This window comes from Opisthorchis viverrini (genome assembly GCF_000715545.1).
Source record: "Opisthorchis viverrini unplaced genomic scaffold opera_v5_4, whole genome shotgun sequence".
NCBI lineage: Eukaryota > Metazoa > Platyhelminthes > Trematoda > Opisthorchiida > Opisthorchiidae > Opisthorchis > Opisthorchis viverrini.
The window spans coordinates 164,239-182,011 of NW_008751660.1; the positions used below are offsets into that span (position 1 = coordinate 164,239).

Genomic DNA, 17,773 nt, shown 5'->3' on the forward strand with positions numbered 1-17,773 from the left:
CATAACCTTTTTAGCAATCGCGACCAAATCACAAATTAGACATCCGCAAATGTGTTCAGGGCGTTCCATGAATTGGGAGCAACTACAACAGAACAGCTTCCGTCCGCCAGAGATCAATGGATTTCAGAGAAACAAGCAGACAGCACCAGGTACAAGGGTTGTATTACTAACCCGACGCTGACTTTTCAACTGCCCTTGTGCAGCTTCGGAAGAGTGGCATTACGTCTTTCTTACGTGATATTGATGCAACAAAATGAGCTAAATGACTCTGAATGTTTTGTCTGTGCAAAATATGAACCAAGACTTCAAATGGTGATCGGAACCATCAATTACATTATATGAATCTGGATGAAGACACCCAGTTTTAGGAAAATCCCTTGGGCGCTAACGAATTATTGGTAAGAAACAACTGCTAGCATGGTGAATAAAATGTAATTTTGGTTTGGTAAGAATGTATACACAAAGTTAGAATCAGTGTACAAAACCTAGATATATATACAGTATAAAAACGGGATTCTTCAGTTCTCCCTGAAGGCGCAATAACATGATTCCTTCGTGATCTCTCAGCAAGTTGTTTTAAAGCTGGTTCAAATGAAGTAAATACAGCCCATCATTTTGTCCTTATATATCGACAGGATGGTCTGGCTAATATCAGGTTAATGTTTTAGAACCGATGAATTTTCCGCGTAATTTTTTATGGTATCTGCCTTTGTCCCGATAAAATCCTCGAATTCGTTCGTAAATTTTCGATTTCGGAAGCCTTTCGCGAACGGATTGTTGTCTATTTTCACCCGTATCACATCGGGATTTTGGTAAGCAGTCACAGTATAGAACTGTGTCCCAGGGATGACGTACGATCCAACAAGCTCCGGAATGTTTTGGGCGTTCTTCCAGCCAGCGGTGCTGATTCGGTATCCAGATCCATCCAGGTTATTCACCAGCGATCTGGTCATACGGAAAACACTAAATCGTGGTATGTACTGCCGCATGCTGCTGACAGTAATCTGAAGATGACAAAACACAAAATGGATGAAGTTGTTGTATGGGACGATGGTACAAATATCTTGATCAATACCGTGCGGCAGTGAAGCATCGGTGTTGAACACTGATGTCATGCTGTCGATGATGATGATGATGATGATGATGATGATGATGATGATGATGATGATGATGATGATGATGATGATGATGATGATGATGATGATGATGATGATGATCAATACTCCAGGCCTGTTTGGAAACCAACCAAATTCATAACAAAAACCATATTATTATTCCAGATGTGTTGCGGTTTCCCAAATAAAGAAATGGACGGAAAAGAATAATAGACACATTGATGAACCTCCTTGTCGACAGATTCATTTTCTCCACCACATATCACATAAATTGTTGCCTAGTCAGCAGAAACCTCATTCTTCCAGATGCATCGGTATCGGGTGCAAAAAGTCGCATCTTGCCAATCAAAATACTAGTAAATTACATACCATTGACGGATTCTTCTGCAGCTTGCTATTCGTGATCTTCATCTTGCTGAAATTGACCCCAGACTCCATCCAGTAGGCACCGGATTTTGGCGAATCTTCTTGGACATACAAACGTTTGCCTGCTTGGTAAAGGGAATACGGATAATTCAAGACGGATGCCAGTTTTTTTTTCAATAACACTAGTGAGCAAAGGAACATGGTTTCAGGCAAACTAAACTTCATGCCAGTACAAACCATAAGGGTAGCTCTCTTTCATTCGTCATATCAGTGAGTTTCAGCCAAATACTCGTAACATGTATGAATTTTTTTTACTGATTTGTTTTGAATATGTAATCAACGTGAAAAGATGTGGTGGGAGTAGGCAAACGGACTACCTTGGGTTTCCGAACTTGGGTGAAGACACGATCGTGATCCGTTCGCGTTCGTCAGTTGCAAAAATATTTTTGTCAGATTACTTATGTTTTCTGTCGATGGATGTCGATGAATTCAGTGATTGACGAAGTATGCATTAGAATTCCTCACTCACTTGGTCCGTTTGGACTATTTAAACCTCTCCACATTTTAACTCCCATAACCATGTTCAGTTTATCCATTCCAGCTTCATGAAGATTACTTCAGCAAATTATTGTGTATGACCGGAAGGCCTTAAGCCACCTCTCAGCCAGACTAATTGTGGGTCTCGAGCTTCTGTGACCTGCTCCGCTGTGATTACCTCTTTTTAAAACAAACCATGAATTCAACTATAAGTATCGAGGACGGTTGTCGCGCAACTCAAACTATGTCTTGGGTCATGCACATTGCTGGGGATCTGTGTTGTTTTTAAAAGAAAATCAGACGCGATTCAACAGCACATTCTGTATGGAAGCAGATCTTCCAACACATCCTTGGCGGAATGCCTGCAGTTACAGAGGACATCCACAGCGAATGCCACGGTCCCAATGATATGGCCTGAGGGTGCATCCTTTTTTTGGAGCATACAAACCAATAGCGTCGCGAACACCGAATACTGAACTAACCGTTCGGTGAAACACTTGTAAAGAACAAAATTTACCACAGCAGAGACTAACGAACGTCTCACCTGGAAGAAAGACCACATTCAAACTACAAACACCTGATTTCGAAGCAAAGCTAGTGTCGGTTGCATTGTTTATACAATAGAAGCAGTGCCAAGCTTTTTCCACTAATGCATGGCATCACGCACCATATCCATTCTATGGATCACCATAGAGGCATTTTCCTCATCCGATCAATCCTCTTGCCTGCAATTTTCTGGATCCAATCATTGTACTCCCTCACATTGCATGTAAGCCTGCTTGTGAACACTTAAACTGTTCCTAAGTTAACTTGGAAAATTACCCCGAAACTGCGTCCCTAGTGGGACTGTGCAACTGGGCCCACACAATATCTCAAATGCATGGTTCTGATTATTTCTTACGGGCGTTTTCCGGAATTTTTAAGTGGTTGTCCATATTGAGGGATGAAATGCATAAATGATAATATTGTCTGATGACTTCCCAACCCAGAAACAAATGTTTTCGCGATAACTCTCGTGGAACGGTATTAGATAAGCTTACTTAGTCCGTGCAGGTTCAAGGGAGACTTTCCATTCTGCTGAAAAAGCGAAAAGCTCCGTCACGTCTTAACCGCACACAAAGGCCTTCAATATCTACCGATCGTGCGGTCGCCGGTGTTGGGTAGGTTTTCGCCACTTATGCATGTCCATGCGCGATCATCGCTAAATCGAAGCTGAAGCTCAACCTGTCTGTCTGTCCCATACTCTTAAGAGGATAGGACGCACTGTGCCCCCCTGATGGCCTGACGCAGTTATCATGGCGTTCTGTCGTGCCCCATGGATGGCAGGCTGGTGCTCACGATCTTCACTTGTCTGCCACACACATACACACACAAACCCGAGGGGAAAGCGACGTCAGTCGTTATCCATGTTTGTGTGTGCGGTGGATCCAGGTGGATCCAGGGTGTGAATCTGACACACGGATTACATGATCGGTAAACCGAGTGAAACGCTCGGGTTTAAGATAAGACGGGGTCACACTGAAAAAGTGGCAAGATTGTGTGAAGGTGTGCAGCCGTAGCGTTTCAGGTTATCAACACTCGTAGCACTTCATGTCAAAATGATACACATGAAAGGCACCTGAAATTCCTGTGTTCAAGTATCTTTCTTTACTGCATGCGTCAAAGATTCTACACTACTGTTTTGCTGATCAATATCGAAAAGCCGAATTCACTTTGCAAACATTATGGAGCCACCATGAACAGAATGTAGGTGACGCGCAATTTCTGCGGTAACTTGTGCAAAGCCTGAACCATTCTCCACACTTAAAGTTATAATAAAGCAATGACTTTTAACCGAGGCCACTGTAGCTGTTAGGAACATTTCAACCGAGTAGGAGATCTCATGGTTTATATTGAATGATATGGAGAATTCATAGGGCCCATATAGATCAATTCAGACTGCAGAACTTTCCACCAAGTCCCAGTCTACTCAAGATAGTTACAAAGGCGATTCTTTGTCTGAACTGGCCACTGATTTATGCTTACTCTATTTACACGGACTGTACAAAATTCTTGAAAACCAGATAATTCAACCATTGTGCTAATCCTAACACAATGCACCCGAAGGTAGACTGCATCCGGGAAGAAAGCACAAACGTCCTGTCTGAAAAGTGGGCGCATTACAATAGGCAGCGCGGAGTTTTTGATGCTGTGGAAGAGCATTTACTACGCACACCATAGTAGAAAATAACGAGGGCTGATTGCCTTTGCAGCACCTAGACGGTAGAACGAGAATTAGTCAAGAAAATTGCATGGTTGTACACACAAATTATCATCATCATCATCATCAACAACAACAACAACATCATCATCATCATCAAAGACAATAACATCAGTGTTGGCAGTGATGCTTCACTGCCGTCCGTTACGAAGAGACTGGACCTTACCGTGGTGTGGCAGTTTGTGTACCTCGGCGACCCATTGAGCTACACTGGGAGGCGTCCGCGCGACACTCACAGAGTCTCTCGTACCAGGTTGGTCCATGGGTAGAGGTTTGAAGAACACAGTCTCCTGGCCTTACACGTTGGGGGTTGGAACATGTATGGTGACGTGTTCCGTAAAAATACTAATGTACTTGCATTTCTAGCCCAACCCCACTGACTTGCGGTTAGGCTTTTGAGCCAAAGGCTTCCGTTGAAGACCCTAATCGTCCCCTGTCTAGGTGTGGGCGCTCTGACAGTATCTCATCCCTTGTACATACACAATTTACAATACTCTCGTGCCATATCGGCCATCGCGTGGTACACACAATCAGATAAAAATGAATCCGTGCATGACTGTGCGTTGGGTCTATGAGGGGGATTTTGCTCCATGCAGCGGTGGCCAATGAACAGCGTCGTTCGCGTTTGTTCGCATCCCTCCAGAATGCCTAAACTAGAGTGTCCGAGTAGGTTCGACAGTATCACGTGTTCTTCCACACCCGAGTATCCCGATTATACCCTAAGGACATCGCGCAACATGATCGAGTGCACACACACTTTCGACACAATCTTGACCTCTATGCCTCAAAGATGCCCGAACTTCATCATGTAGCAGTAGAGCTCTAATTGGTTGGATCAAAAAAACGTGGGCTAAGCAAACAACTCCGAAACCACCGGCTTTCAAAGTAACAGGTAACTCAGGCTAGTTCCATTAGCCAGAGGAAGGAATATGCAATTCATTAGCGAACCTTAAGAGTTTCTCCACCAACAAGAGCTCACATACCAAAGTGACTGTAGTTGAAGGCCTCAACATCAAAATCTATGAGTTGTCTTGAAATGCGCCAAAAATACGTGCTAGCACAGATTTCTACTGTGAGAAAAAGCAATGTCAATAGCTGTGCAAAGTAAACGAGCAGGATTTCTGGTAAGAAAAGGCTGAAGCCTTGATACATAGGTCCTGGTCCCCTCATAAGCGGAAGCTCCAAAGTTACGAGCAATACCATGGCTGAGTACACTGCACTTGCCGAAACTCTGTGAAGGCCAGGTAAAAACGTCTTAAATACCTAGTTCATGGTTGATGAGTGAGCCGTCTTGTTCGTAAAAGGGTATTTCTGGTTTGGAATTAAAGAAACAGATGATCCACCAACGGCAATGGTGATACACAACTTAACTAGAAATGAGTCACATTTCTTAATGGTGCCGAAATGTAAGCGAGCTCAGTGTTTCACCAACTTTACAGTGATTCAATTTGGCACAAATTGCAACTTGGCTTTATCGACCAATCAGTTATCCTGTCGAACAAAAGAGACAGTATTCTTTCTGTTGATAAATAAGTATCCCATTTGCCTATCCAGTTCAATCATCAGTCCATACTGTTACCTCTCATCACCACATTCTAGGTACCTCCATTGAATGAGACAACCATCCGGCAATCACTATGACTGGTCAGTAGGGGTTGCCTTTTTAGTCGTACAGTGAACGCCTTGAAGAATTTACAAGCCTATTGGTTTCAAAGGTCCGTCAACTTTCCTTCTTTTCATATCGTGCCATGCTGGGAGCCCTTCAAACAGTCTTAGGAGTACGACCCAGTCAGCACTGAAAGCAGTGCCTTCCAGCATACAGATTCGGTGTACAGAAAAGCGACAACGTGCAAAAAAATGACGGTAACGGAAAACTTTTTAGCCATCCTCCAACAAATGTAAACTCAGGCGACTAGGCTAACCTTTTCGATCAGCCGCAGCATACCTTCATAGACTGTCGTTTTAAAGACGGTATGGTTAGTTAGTTCCCATGAGACCTTGGATAATGTAAATCGCGCAGAAACGGAAAAAAGATTATCCGGTACCGCACTGGGTCAAGTCGTTGCCTATGCCGCATTAAGTCGTAAATCTGAATTCACATATGCTGCATGCAATAGATACTGTCCAAAACAAGTATCGCCAACCGTAAACAGGTAAACAACTGTGACAGAAAAACCCTGGGTTCTTTTTTTATTATACTCGTAATTACTACAGCTCTTCAGGAGAATATTGTACCTACCGATTTATAATGCATCAGTCGCTTCGCCTAATGCTTGTCACTTCATCCTAGGTGAGATACAAATAGGAACACGAGCAGGAGCATTAAGTGACCGGTTTCAAAATCGTTCCCACACTTACACGATCGCTCTGTTGGTTTGTTATCGTCCGTTTGCGAACTGATCACCCACTGTCCTGCTTGGTGTCTGTAAATGTGAGGTCTGACCAACAGCATCTCCAATGCAAAAATGTATTCTTCGTTGGGGTCCAGACCGGACACTTGAAGTGATAGCGACGGGAATACTCTCCTGAGAAACACAAAGCAAGGAATTCTACCCTGACATCCAAGCTATACATGAATAAACACAGTATAGTGCGTAGAGTAAGTCACCTGTTTAGTAGAACACTCTTCTCCTCAGGGGTGATGCATCTGAACCAAAAACATCTACCAGGTATTTGATAAAATTGCACGGAAATTTGTGGAAGCGTTCAAGAAAGTTTCTTAGTGCAGCATCTGAGAGTCATCAAGTGAATTTTGCTTCCAGTTTAGGCACAATGGAACTCGTCCTGAATTTGCTTGACCTTACTGGCCATTTTNATTTGTAGTGCACCTTAGGATGGAAAAGTATAACATTATGAACTCTCTAGGATGATGGCCTGTCCAGGTGTGGGAAATTCTGTTGGAATATGATAAGGTATGTCTGCAATGAACTCTCATGGTGAGCGCTCTCTACTGGAAAAACTTTCCTGTGGAGATTTCTTGTGTTAATCAAATGATTCATCCGACCAACTCTTAAACCTGATCCTGAGTGTTGTGGAATGTTGGCGATTATGTTATCCATTTTGTAAACAAGGTTGAGTTTTCCGAAAACAGTTCAATTTTCCAAGTAGTTTTCTACGTTTCTGACAATCTTCGCACTTAGCACAAATATCTGCAGTTGATATCCCGGCTGTTGCTGGTCTAAAGATCTTATATGGTAACTCTTTTTACGGAATTGCCAAGGATGCGGTTATTCAAAATCTGCTCACGTCCAATTAACTCACTTGGGGACTTCACGTTTATTCGGACAAATTATACTTCTAGAAAGTACATCATCACGTCACTGGAGCTGCAGGACAAGGGGCTAGCTCCAGACAAATGTTATAATATTTGCCTCCAAGAATACTTACACTGTAAGCCCCGGTGATTTAGGCCTTACAGTGTTACGCCATGTCATTCTTCGCGTTGTCTGCGATTGCAGACAGTTTTGCGAAAACCGTAGATTTTCTATCGCACTAATCCGCCTGTCTGCTTGTGTGCTCATGCTTTATCACGAGTTTCCTTCATTGTTGTGAGACCAAACAATTCGGCTTTGCACTGGCATATCGCTTGAGAGAACAATTCCAAGAGGACAGACCAAATAAGTTAGTATGACTTGATAGAAGGTGTAAATTAACGGAATAATCTTGCCTTGACCCCGCTTGTTGGTGGCACATCAGAAAAAGTTAGATAGCGCAGGTGGATAGTGAACATTCGAGAGCCAAAAAGCCTAGTGAACTTGCGTAGGAAGCAATAAGCAGGACATACCTTCTCAACTGCTGCAAATTCAGCACTGGCTATCATGCTCAGGATTAGAGATTATAGAGTCACACACGTTCAGAAGCTTCGCGTGAGATAATCTGGTATGGCATGTTAGACTGAAAACAAATTCGTCAAAATATAAAATGATTATCTGTCATGTGTTTTCACATAGAAGTCAACACAGGGTGGCGGGATACGATTGCCTACCATGATTTTGTCGTGCTGTGCTCGGAATCATACAGTCTAATGAGAGCACCTTCAACGTGGTGAGCACGCGATGGAAATTGTTTCGGTCAGCTGGTTAATCAAGCAGTTGAAGCTTCACAAGTGTTTCGTTCAGCTAATTCCTATCACTTTTTCGATCTCGAATAAGGGTGTTTGCAATGGTGACTCGGTGTTAACCAACTGACTAGTAGGTGATGCCAAAACCCGCCTCTGTTATGAGTAGTGGATTACGAATATATATATGTATCGCGATATCGTGAATATCGTAGCACCTGGAGCATGAGGCGGCCTGGCGAAGCACATTCAGTTGCCTGGAAACATCATGAACCAGAGATTCCTGTGGGTTCCAGGTAAGTCTCCCGCAAAACCAAATTAGTTTTCAAATAAATGTATTGCGGTTTTGTTACAATTTATCAAGTTGCCAGTTCGCCGCTATGCAGTCAAAGTATGCATGCGTAACTCTAACACTACCAACATGTGCCTTTCCGCAGGAATCTACCTATCGATTCCACAAAGACGAATGGATTACAAAGTAGGCATTATTTGAAAATGAAGATGACTCTCGAAGTTAGGAAGACCTCACAGTTTGGTATCATGAACAAGGGGGACATTTTGAAGTGGAAAGGTGTGACTGGGTTTCTTAAGAATGCAGGTGACGGTCGGCGCCCGTTTCCTCAACCACTTTGATTTTTTGTAGTTTACTGCATGTCATCACAAGAAGAGGAATCATTGTATTGTTAGCGGTGAAGATAGTTTGTTTCATTAAATGAGGGTGAAAGTTATCAACTGTCGCAAATCATGCATCTGGAACTATGGCATCACTCTCATAAATGCATTTTCGAAGTCCTCATGGGATTAACGTCAAGACATCAATGAGATTTAGGTTTGGGCCGCAAAAAGTACAAAAAATGCACTCCCACGAAGTGGGAAAAACGTCGAGGAAGAGAGACGTCCAATGGAACCTATCGATTTTACAATAATTAATGACTAGTTCGTACGGTCCAAGCAACGCTCCAGATGTTACTATCTCTATGCACTGAAGTCAGTTAAATGTGCAATTCGGTTCGCTAGATCTGCTACATGATGATTCGGACAATGCAAGTAAAATTTTTTCAACGACGCTGAGGGTAGCTATCTTTTTTAGTGGCGTGGAACGGACACCTTTCTCACTTGTTTTGAGGTGAATGTACAGAATGACGGAGACTCCTGGCTGATTGAAACGCAAATATGAAATCATACGGATGTCTAAGACTCAGAGGCCCCCAAAAGACAAGGTTTCATAATATTCACTCAAAAAACCAAAACTAAACTTTTTTCTTTTTGTTATTTACTCTGTAACAATGTTCAAAACGAACCGTTTATTTCCGCTAGGGATCTAAACGTATTTTTGAGTTCTAAGGGAATGTTGCGCGCTTCGGAACAGTTCGGTTCTCGCGGTGGTTGTCACTTTTTGCTTGTTTTGCCGTATTCATTAGGTAGAAAAATGGTATATTTGTGAAAGCTTTATCAACAAGCCCTCTTTAGTTCAATGTGGCTAGAACTGCTTCCTAACTCAGTATCCTATGCTACATTGGAGGTCAGCATGTGAAGAGAATTAACCATGTATGCCACGCATTTATCTTTACTCCCTATGAGTACATCGTGTAGCACAATACGAACACTTGATAATTAAGCAATCACTCTAAGAAGTGTTTTGAAAAGCTGCTTCAAAAAAAGAACCATTTCACCCACCTTCCCGTATTTGTGGCAATCATCTCCGTTCCAAAGGTATACAGTTCCAACCACACTTTTAAGTCTCGAAGACGGAGTTGAATAGGACAGTGTGAGTTATTCTCACTCAAAGATAAGCTAGGACATATATTGATCGCTTGAAATGGAGGAGATTTGAGGTCCAACCAACAACAGGCACCATCTATCGGAACCGGTGGTAAAAGCTGCGTCAGTGTAGTTGAACTAGGCAATTTCTGTGGATGTTCAGTCTCGAAATTCGGCGATTGTTTGAGCGTCACTCTAGTTTGCCCACCGGACCAGCGTTTGGATTCCACTTGAGTGCTCGACTGCCATTGACGACAGTTGGTCCGGAGTCTTCTTGTAACACGACTGTCTGTAAGTGCAGCCATTGGGAAGGTGGGTGCTTCCTCTAGGTAGGGTTCATGGATGTCATGGAGCCTTGGATTAGAATCCGAATGAACAGGAGTGATAGATTCATATTTCGAGTATGACAACTCATACGGATATGCGTTGCTAAGATGATTTTTTGTACCATAATTCCCTTCTGTGGGTTCCACTTGATTGCAGGGGTACTTTCCTAGCTTGAGTGTGTTCTGCTGTGTCCTATCAGGATAACTGCAGATTCTGTTCACGTCTCGCCAAGGTTGAGTCAAAACAGAAAGAGGACTAAACTTTTCGTTCCATGTGCAATCAATGCAAGTGCAGTAATTTGTAATCGAACTGGCTGGCATGTTTCCCGTCCGATTGGCATCAAACATGCTTTGGAAGGAAGGGTGCTTCTGCATACTATCCGTTGAGTAGACGTAAGGATAAGCCGGATCCATAGGCTCCACATAGTGGTTGAGTGAAAGTGGGTTTTGGGTGTCTGGTTCAATTTTACTCATAGTTCCGGAGTATGATGCTGGACGAATAGAGCCCTCAATTTCATGTGTGCATACCGGGTCACATGTAGACCCATACTCCAAAGGATGGTACTCCGGGTGCGGCCTTGCGGTGTTCATCAGATGTTCCGTTGACTCATGTGGCCAGGCATTGTGAAAAGCATGTGGAAGGTGTGACCTTTGACCACTGGTTGTGGTAATTGGCAGTCTCTCTTCTCCACAATGACAGGCATAGACGCTAGTATCGGTTCTGCTTTGAAAATTAGAAGCTTGAATTCCCAAATTTTGTACTGTGTTTGGATCCAAGTAGTTTAGGCACACGCCACTGCTGGGTTTAGGGTCCGTAGTGGAAAGAACGGGAAGAACAGGACCAGAACAAGTGCTTGTCTCTCCGCCCGAAGAAGACTCGTTTAAGACCAACGGCGAACTCATGTCGGTCAAAAAGCTTGAGTGGCTTGGGTGACCTGCAGAAGATGTGAACTCGGAATTTTGACCTTTCCAAGATTCATGACTTGGCAACACGTTGCACCGAGTTAACTCTGAGGGACTTCGACCTTCGAGGGCTTGCTCAAGTTTGAAATCGCCGAATGCACTATCCTCATGTGCATCTATGCGGTCCATCGGTACTGAAAATCCAAAAGGTACAAAGTTATGCCTTGCAAATTTTATGCCTATTTTTCCAAAGGTATACCGGTGAAAGACGAAAACAAATCACTGTCCTGACGTGAGTACTAGGGGAAACTTCCTGGGAAACCTCGGGAAAGCATCCTGAGGGCGCTCAGCATTTTCGATTTTTACTGTGCACAGCTTTCGGTATACATCTTTGCTCAGGCAAGCGCCTATAAAGCAAGGTTATAAAAACGGTTTGTGCTATAGATAGCACCAGTTTTTTCCTGTTCCATGTGAGTACAAATAGCTTGGTTCGCTTACAAACTGGCCACTAAATTTCCGATTAAATCAAGCTTCTCAGGTCGGGCAGAAGTCTTCGATGAAAACCCTTCTGACATGCAAATGGTTTGAAAGAGTAGGTGACCTCAGGTTCACTGCAACGTAAGTAAATGGTGTTCTGTCACTTGATTGAAGTGATACTTGTATGAGCTACCTTGTCCTAAATTAGTTACGTAGCCCATCTTCATCTTGTAGGCCTTACATTATAGCTTACATGCTTCTAAATTTGCTTGTGAGCGGGCCGACCGGCTTAATCGATTCGGAAATTTAACATTATTGGGAGTATTTATGGGAAAATAACTCAGTAAGAGTAGGTGTTCCCTATAAACAGTGAGTCACTGCATTCGGCTGAAACCACCTGACGAAAACCTCCTTAAACAGAAACTCTGGACGAACTCAATCATTCCGATTGGTGTTCTACACAAATCTGATTGAACAGAATGAATTTTGACTGCAATTGCTTGACGAATTCCTCTCTAAATGATAAATGAAAAGTCAAATTAATTATCGCCCGTCACGTGTAAGAAAAATCACGTGTCGTAAAGGGTCACCAAGCCTCCGCTCTCCTGGTAATCCAAAATCTCTTGAAGCAAGTAACTTTTGGACGGTCGATATCACCTTCTTGAAAACCCTCAGTCACTAAACACTACTTTAATTCTGACACGTTGATGCTTGGAAAAGGCCTCGCCATGGGTCAATAATTTGCTGGTTGTCCCATCTAGACACTTATAGGTGTTGAGTTGTCGAAGGTTTGGCAAGAAGGGTTTGGCTGTAGAACCATCGCAAGTACAAAATGTTATTACTTCTGGTTGGCCGTTGTGAAATGCGGCATATTCGTATGATCTACTAAGGGAAATCTTCCAGCAGCGGGATCCAATGGACTCAGAGACTATCCACCTTACTTTATGATTGCTTGTATTCAATTTCATCATTTTTACCACCAGCAGCAGCAACAACAGAAGTTGGTGATAATTTGAAGGTAATGTGACGACGACGTTGGTGGAAGTGGTTGGTACGAAGAAGAGGACGGAGATGCCCCTGTCTACGCCGTGAAACCGAAGCTCCCAAGGGTATCCACTGATTCAAAGCTTCTATTCAGAGACATATCTTGTATCCAGTTGTCCTGAAGCGAGTTCTTCATCATCAGAATTAAAAGCGAATGTTCATACGTTCGAGAGGCTTTGTTGACCGTAACTACCTATACTGGCGGCTTCACTGTTCAGAGGCGGGATGCTCCGCTTACATTAACCCGGTCATTCTAACCAGCGAGTGCGATAGAGCATATTCCTCGTGGCCATGAATACAAACAAACTAGTAAGCTGATCAGCATATGGCTAACTACTTTCTTACGGAGCAATCATGAAGAATGGTGGTCCGACCATGTAGTGCACCACCACTAATCCACCGCTAAGCACCACTACGCTCCCCAATAACGTACTGATGATGTCACCTCGATTGGTGATGAAACGTTTGCAATCAAATTGCCCAGCTCAGAAAACAAGCCAACTACCAGCGTAGACTCTATTTACCAGTTACGCCGACTTCAAATCAGTTTACCGATAAGAGAACATTCTACAGCCATGATGATAGAAGAAAATCGTATGTCGAGTGTCTTGACCACCGATGACTGCGAAACATCAGCTACATATGGTGAAAACGGTACAGAACAAATAATTGATTTATCTATGAAATTTTTGTTCCCGTTAAGTTCAACTCAGATGCGACGCAAACTGCGGTGGCTGGATTTTGTACTGCAGATCCCTGAACGCTGGTGACCTTGATTAATACATTCGTAATTGCAGGGTCAACTGAAAACAAAAAATCCGGTGGCAAGCGACTGACGTTGGGTAAATGAGTGAAATCACCGACGGTCTCCACTGACCCATCAAGTCCTAAGGAAGACGATTGTACCTGGCTAAGAATACTTCATGATATGGCACAGCACTGGTGCTGCCCACGTAGCCTCCCATCAATCTAGCCACCTGCATTATCGATATGCTTTCTCATTTGCATTTCACGTATCGTGGCACGCAGGATTCCTGAATTGTCACCGAATTTTACTAGTTGATTGAGATTTTTGGTATTTGATTAAAACTCGGTTATGTGCTTCTGCCTGTCAGTAATAAACCGTTGACCTGTAGCACGATCATTCTGCGTTAGTGACCACGGCTAACTTGACTGTCCACCAAAACGCAGCATTTTGAAATTGAGGTAATCTGATCAGACCGCATCTCCGTGCCTGGTACAAGTTGAACTTCAAAAAGACATTCGGAGAGTAAGTATGGTGACCACTCCTAACCAAACCTACTAGTTCGGTGTCAAGAGTGTACGGTTTGCTTTAAGATTTACCGAAAACCCTTTTCAGAGACTTGCTAACAGGAACAGATTTCTTCGGGAACCCTTTTGCGCAAATGTTTCACAAATCGTATCATTTGTGTCCAGGATAGATTGTGTGACGGCACTTTCATACTCCAATCCATGTGCATACTAGCAGACGATGAACCGCCCAAAACACCCGATTGACAGACTTTCGGTCACCGTTTTCCTGTATAGAACATTATTCCTCTAATTTCACACGATGAAATAATTTTCAATTGTCCGTCTGTTCACCTTCTGAAGTGTCAGCCTTTTCAAAAAAACTGAAGTGACAAAGCGGCACGTGCCCAAAAGCCAAAGAAGTGTGACGGCGGTTCCACTCCACATTTCGGGACACGTGATCACAGTTCAAACCAAGGTTGACCTTTGAACCTCTTGACGAACAAGATTGTTGCGCAACTGTGGTGGGGCATCTCTCCGGTCAGAAGTGGGTTACATAAGTCATAATGCCGACAACCGGAGAGTTCGGTCACCGGGCTGACAATTCTAATTATTTTACGGTTAAAAGGATCAATTATTTTCCAACTTCAAGCGCGGAAACGTTGTCAGATTAGTGTGGAGCTGTAACCATGGCCCGAGAACGCGCATATATGTTGCCATGTCATCTGCTAATTACAGAGGTTGAACTAACCGACAGTTTGGAAAAGAAAAAACAGCGAAACTGTCAAAGGCTCTCCAAGACCATGCCTATGCAAAAGAACAAATTCATCCTAGAAATAAACACTTTTCCCATGCCGATGAAACAGTCATCTCACAAAAAGTTTCATGCCAGAAGAAAGCCCTGGGTTTGTGAGGCGCTTGGTAAGGAGTATGATGAAGCGAATATCGATACTTTGGTTTAATCTACAAAGTATGGCTCTTCATTCTGTCTGACGAATGGGAGGGCAGTTTATACACAAGCTAGAAGCAAGTATCCTAGAAAAGTAAGAGACATATTTTGTTCAACTAGTTATTATTCATGCCTTCTGATTCCCTGAGTTGGAATGGAAATCTAGATTACTCGTCATACCTTGTAGGCAGTGAGAAGGCCTCAAGTTGCCAATAGAAATTTCACCTTGTAACTGAGGTCAATCTGTGTTGAAAAGACTGGAAGCACAACACAGCACGTGCAAACGACTGTTCCGAATTGTACAAATATATAACGATTATGATTTGCCATTTTAAAGGATCTAAATGCACACAGTAGCCTCTTTTTTGTAGCTGAAGACAGGATTCGTAGCCCGACTAGCCCGTGACGCAGCACGTACTTCGCTGTTGATGAGAATATATCTCAGCATTCTTAATTCACATTGTTCCCTAAAACAGTACGAAATCTTCCGCAATTTCACTAACTGCCGTAAGTTTGCTGCCTCTGGATAGAACAGTGTGATTAGACAGTTTTACTTTCAGTGCTGGTCACTTTGGAGTCATTAAAACCCAGCAAATGGTAAGAGGGTCATCGGACTTCCTGAGCTTCCTTCCTTTATCTATCCCTTCTGTGGAAACAAATTACGCTGAAGAGCGTAGGTCCCATCTGGTTATATTTACAAACACCGCACATGTTTTTACAGCTAGCAAACTATGGTTGAGTTATTCTGGTTGTGATCATTCTAATGATGTGTAGAAAAGTGTGTAAAACATGGCTGCCTTAATATTAACCGTAGTCCTGTAGACTGTATAAAATATTACTATGAAACCTTTACAACATACCCAATTTCACCTACGTAATCGGCGGATACTCATGAGCGACAGTAAAACATAGCTCACTAGTCCGCGCTCATGAAAATCGGTCAAGTGGGCTGTCTTCTCCATTGATCACCAGTCACGTGGGTGCACCACAGTACGACGTTCATACTGGTGAAGTCAGGTGGTCTGGTAAATCACCGAAAACTTCTGGGATAAGGGAACTCTCCTTTGCACTTCTGAGCCCTGCCGGAAAGTAAGCAGTCGTTTGGTATCACCCACCCTATTTGACCTACGTCTAGGAGTTTCTCGGACGTCACCTCAGACTGTAAGCACAAGGATGCTCCACAACGTGTCAATGAACGCAGATGCTCAAATGAGTCGGACTAGTAGCCGGATAATATCGGGTAACCAGAATATGGCTGAGGTTCCAGGCCCAAAATTGAGAGAGCATATTGAGTCAACCCACTTCCTGTTCATGTTCCGTATCACATAATACTCCGTCCTACGGCCATCTCTGATTCTTATTCACTTTATTTTTTTATATCATCTGATGCCACAGCGCTCTCAAGTCAACATGCTTCGAGTTGTTCGTTCCCCTCCCTACGCAGATTCCTGGTTCCTCCACTGAAACCCATTTACGTTCAATTCATTATCTTTTGAACAACCCCGTTCTGTACAGGTGCAGTTGCTCACTGGGACCCTCATCAAAAGGAGGGAAGCAGTGGGATTGAGTTTCGGTTGGAATTAGTGCATATCTAGACAAAACATGCTACTCATAATGTTGTTGAAGACTCTTCGACAGCTCACGATCGGTTTTTTCCTACTTGAGAACTATCAGGGACTAGCAGTCAACGAGAGTCCATCAGTCCTATGTTCCATTTGACCATATCCTTCACTGCACCTGAATTTCAACCCCGGACATCCGACACGGACGCATCTGAATCGTCATGCCTTACATTCGAGCGATGTGAAAGGTTCGCTTGCGCCTCGAAGGACGACCCAGTAGTTATCCTGGCAGTGTCGAGCTCTTGACTTGCCCGTCTTTCTAGAGTTCCCAGTTAGGTAGCTCTAGGACACCTGAAACCTGCTGGAAAAATTTTGGAGTTGCGGGCACTTGGGAGAATTTGTAGAATTCACGGTCACATTACTCTCGTTAGAGCAGTCCTCCTCTTGCGCGAGCACGTCAGCTTGTCCAGACATGCTAATTCAGATACGTCCAGCTGAATGTGTTAAAGTAAGGGTGACATTCTTACCTTGCATGCTTATTGTCTGGAGTTACTGGATTTCAATAAAAACAAACACTGAGTCCAGTCCTTCTCCCTCTTAGTGTGAACTCAGCAGGAGGATGGTTCAAACGAGAGTGAGTTGGAGATCCGTTCTGCGGATCCCGCAGCCATCCATAACTAGAACTTATTTACATACTGTTCTACTGCAATTCTTTCAACAGGGTTTACACTGCTCACCCATTAACTTTGGGCCAGTGAAATGAATGGATTGCAAGATTGTTTCAATCGCTTCCTGTCATAATCCACTTACATCATAACTGTATGCCATGGTGTTTCTCATTGGTAGCCGTAAACTTTTGTCTTACTTGAGCCCGAATTGGACTAATTTCGACAAATACACTAATTTGCTAATCAATTCGGTTTTCATGAGAGACTCAAATGAAAATCCCGTTTATGAAATTGTTCGATTGAATTTGCTGCACGAATGAAACATAGAGTGGCCTGTGTGCAGCGCATCCAGTTGAAGAATATCATAAACGAGGGATTCAGCTGAGTTTCCCGTGAAAACCGGGATTTAGTTGCAAATGAGTGTATTTATCGAAGTCGGTCCAATTTGGATTCAAGTAGGACATAGGGTTGACGGAAACCAGGGCACTGAGCCTACC

General features: G+C 43.3%; 1 protein-coding gene across 1 annotated transcript; it reads right to left on the minus strand.

Annotated features, from left to right (window-relative positions):
- Positions 1-656: 656 nt before the first annotated feature.
- On the minus strand, positions 657-11,514 carry T265_00395 (hypothetical protein; the record flags this gene model as incomplete). The annotated part of the gene is made up of 5 exons (XM_009164168.1): positions 657-1,004; positions 1,485-1,603; positions 4,445-4,573; positions 6,637-6,803; positions 10,013-11,514. The coding sequence occupies 5 exons, from the start codon at positions 11,512-11,514 to the stop codon at positions 657-659; spliced, it is 2,265 nt and encodes a 754-aa protein (XP_009162432.1).
- Positions 11,515-17,773: the final 6,259 nt, after the last annotated feature.